General features: G+C 48.9%; 1 protein-coding gene across 12 annotated transcripts in view; it reads left to right on the top strand.

Annotated features, from left to right (window-relative positions):
* Window positions 1-2,865, top strand: part of GAS7 (growth arrest specific 7) — a 243,007-nt gene that overhangs the window by 162,214 nt on the left and 77,928 nt on the right. For all 12 annotated transcript variants that reach the window (XM_019654433.1, XM_019654437.1, XM_019654446.1 and 9 more), the window contains one exon: window positions 1,863-1,943. In XM_019654433.1, the coding sequence (XP_019509978.1) occupies window positions 1,863-1,943 (81 nt within the window). The remainder of the gene's footprint in view (window positions 1-1,862; window positions 1,944-2,865) is intronic.

A 2,865-nucleotide genomic window follows, 5' to 3' on the forward strand; every position in this document is an offset into this window, starting at 1 on the left:
TCCTAAAACACTTTACACATGTTAACCCATTTCATGCTCTTATAACGCTATTTAAGTACCATTTTTATCCCCATTTTAGAATTAAAAGAAAACCAAAATACAGGGCCAGCTACTTCCAAAGGTCAGCTTGTGAGCAGCAGGCCTGGAATGCTTTCCACCGCCCTTGGCCTCTGAGAAGGAGTGGTCTTCATGGTGGGTTCTCTAAGTCTTGGTGCCTGAGTGCCAGCCAGCCACGTCCCGCCTCCCTCAGGGAGGCCACTGAGCCTGCTCTTCGCCCACTCCTCATGAAAGACCCCCCTGCTCTCTTGTTCCTGGTCACATCCCGCCTTCCACTTCCCTCACTTGCTATTCACTGTTTTCTCTCCCTTAAGACGTGAAGGGACCATATTACCACCCAATTCCTGGAGCCATAAGCTCCTTAAAACCTAACAATGGGTCTTAAGCTTTTAAGACCACTGATCAAAGTTGGAGGGCAGGAGTACTAGGGCCTTGAAGACCAGTTAGCCCAACCCCTTCCTTTTGGATGAAGACTTGAAGACCAGAGAGGTAGAGTGACTTGCCCTGGGCTGCCCAGCAGCTTAGAGGTAGAGGTGAGGCAAAAACCCAGTTCTCTTGCATCCTAACTGAGAGAAGCCATTGAGAGGGTTTTGCTTGTTTTTATTTTTAATATTTAAGACAATTGAATTTTCAGTAATAGAATTTTTTGATTAATATTACACTCATACATTCAGCTAACTTTAAAAATAACTTCATGCTAAGAGCTTGTATATGTGCATTTTGCCCGAATACCGCGACTGCCTTGGGTGGATACCATTATTGATCTCATTTACAGAGGAGGCAGCTGAAGCACCAAGAGGACTGTTAGCTTGGCCAAGGTTACACTGGTGGTAAGAGGCAGAGCGGGAATTCCAACGCAGGTAGCCTGCCTCTAGACTCACCGCTGTTAACAGACTCTAACCTCCACTCTTCGGTCCCTTTCGTGATTTTGGAAAGCTATTCACAAAAGTCGATATGTGAAAAGAATGTGCAGTATGATTTTGTTTTGTTTTAAAGATGTACATATGACCAGAAAACAAATCGATATATAGACACCAAAGTGTTGGTAGTGCTGAGTTGTGGGATTATGGGTGGTACTTTTCTCTTCTTTGTGCTTCATCCAATTGTTTATACTGAGAAAGTGTTATTATTTTCATCACTAGATAATTTTATGAGTAGTTTCTGCTCACGGCAATGAAATGGGTAAAGTAGTGTTTGGGGGACAATGATATTTCTGCAGTATTAGCTTTATTTCTGGCTGGACTGCATGGCTGGGCATCGGAAGAAGTGGCCAGTCAGACACAACAGTTATAATTCAAACAAGACACAGAACTGTAGAACCAGAAAGGACTTCGGAAGAGGACCATGTCTGTGTGACCCCCGGGCCAGTGCCCCTTCCTCTGTGCTTCGGGATTTCAGGTGACAGTGTGGTGTTTGAGGAGAAATGCCCAGTTGTCAGCTAGGGTTCCAGGACTAGAGACAGAAGGGTTCCAGGAGGTACATGAGCTGGCCGCCTCGGGGTTCGGTAGGGGGGTAAGAAAGAGAGGGTCACTGGGGGACCATTCCAGAGGATCCCAGACGGAAGGCCACCTCCCTCTGGTTCCAGCTGTGTGGAGAAGGGTCTCTAGCAAAGAGAAGATCTGTCATCATGGGAGGTGGGAAGGGCGTGGGAGCAGAACACAGTCTCCTGCGTCCTGGGGTGAGGGAGGAAGGGGACTGGCTAAGACTATGTTTTTTCAGCTCTGAGCATCTAATTCTGCTCTGTGACCTTCTGAGGTTCTACCCTATGAAATTCTGAACGCAATTTTGTTTCTTTCGTTGACCAGAGACCACCTGGGAGCGTCCCAGCAGTTCTCCTGGGATTCCAGCCAGCCCGGGCCTTCACAGGAGCCCTCTGCCTCCAACAGGTACTGTCTACTTACTGCACTGGGGCAACGGGAAGGGCCACATTGGAAAGGCCAAGACTCTGGGTCCTGGGGTCTGATACCTGGCTGGCGATCTTATGGACGAAACCCAGGGAGGGGTCTGCAGGGGTAGGAGGCCCCGTAAGCCTGTTACCCTGCAGGATGGTATCTCCCTGGCAGCGCCAACAGCAATCTGGTGGCGCATCCTCACTCCTGCTCAGGTGCTTAGAGAGAGACGTCGGCTGGGTGAGGTAAGGTATCAGAACTCTTACCTGTCTGCCAGTGCAAGGACCCAAAGTTGGGGCAGAACTGCTCCACACGGTTCCCAAAGGCATCAAGGTGGAGAAGTTAAAGGGAGGCAGATTTTTCCAGGGCAACTTTCAAACAGAATGTTCTGGAAAGAAAATGGGATTCCTCGTGAGCGTATGTGTTCTGCATCAGCAAAGGCAAGCAAGGGGAAGGTGGTCTTGATATTCCTGTAACAGATGGGAGGTTTGTTAGTCTTAGGAGACATTGAGTTCTAAGGTCCCAGGGCAGTTAGTTGTGAGTTACACCAGTGGGGAAACACCTTCTGACTTCCTGTGGGTTAGTCCTATTTTAAATGCCACCTCCGAGAAGCCTTCCCTGACCACTCAGTTTAGAGCCCTTGCCCATGATTCTGGGTCCCAGCTGCAAGCTGTTTCATTGCCCTCGGAGAACTTCTCCCTGTTGGCTGTCGCTCTCCATGCTCGACTGTCGACTGTCCGCTTCCTGAGGGTGGGGACTTGGTCTCTGTTTTTTTTGTGTGTGTGGAATCTTCAGTCCCCAAACAGAGCCTGGCCTCACTGGTGAGTGAATTCACGTATGTCTCCACAGTCATCCGGTGTGTAAACCCCATTTGTTGGTTTTCAACTTTAGGTGTCCAGCTGGATGGTTGTGGTTACAG

The sequence above is a fragment of the Hipposideros armiger genome, unplaced genomic scaffold (assembly GCF_001890085.2).
Source record: "Hipposideros armiger isolate ML-2016 unplaced genomic scaffold, ASM189008v1 scaffold_222, whole genome shotgun sequence".
In the NCBI taxonomy this organism is placed as follows: Eukaryota; Metazoa; Chordata; class Mammalia; order Chiroptera; family Hipposideridae; genus Hipposideros; species Hipposideros armiger.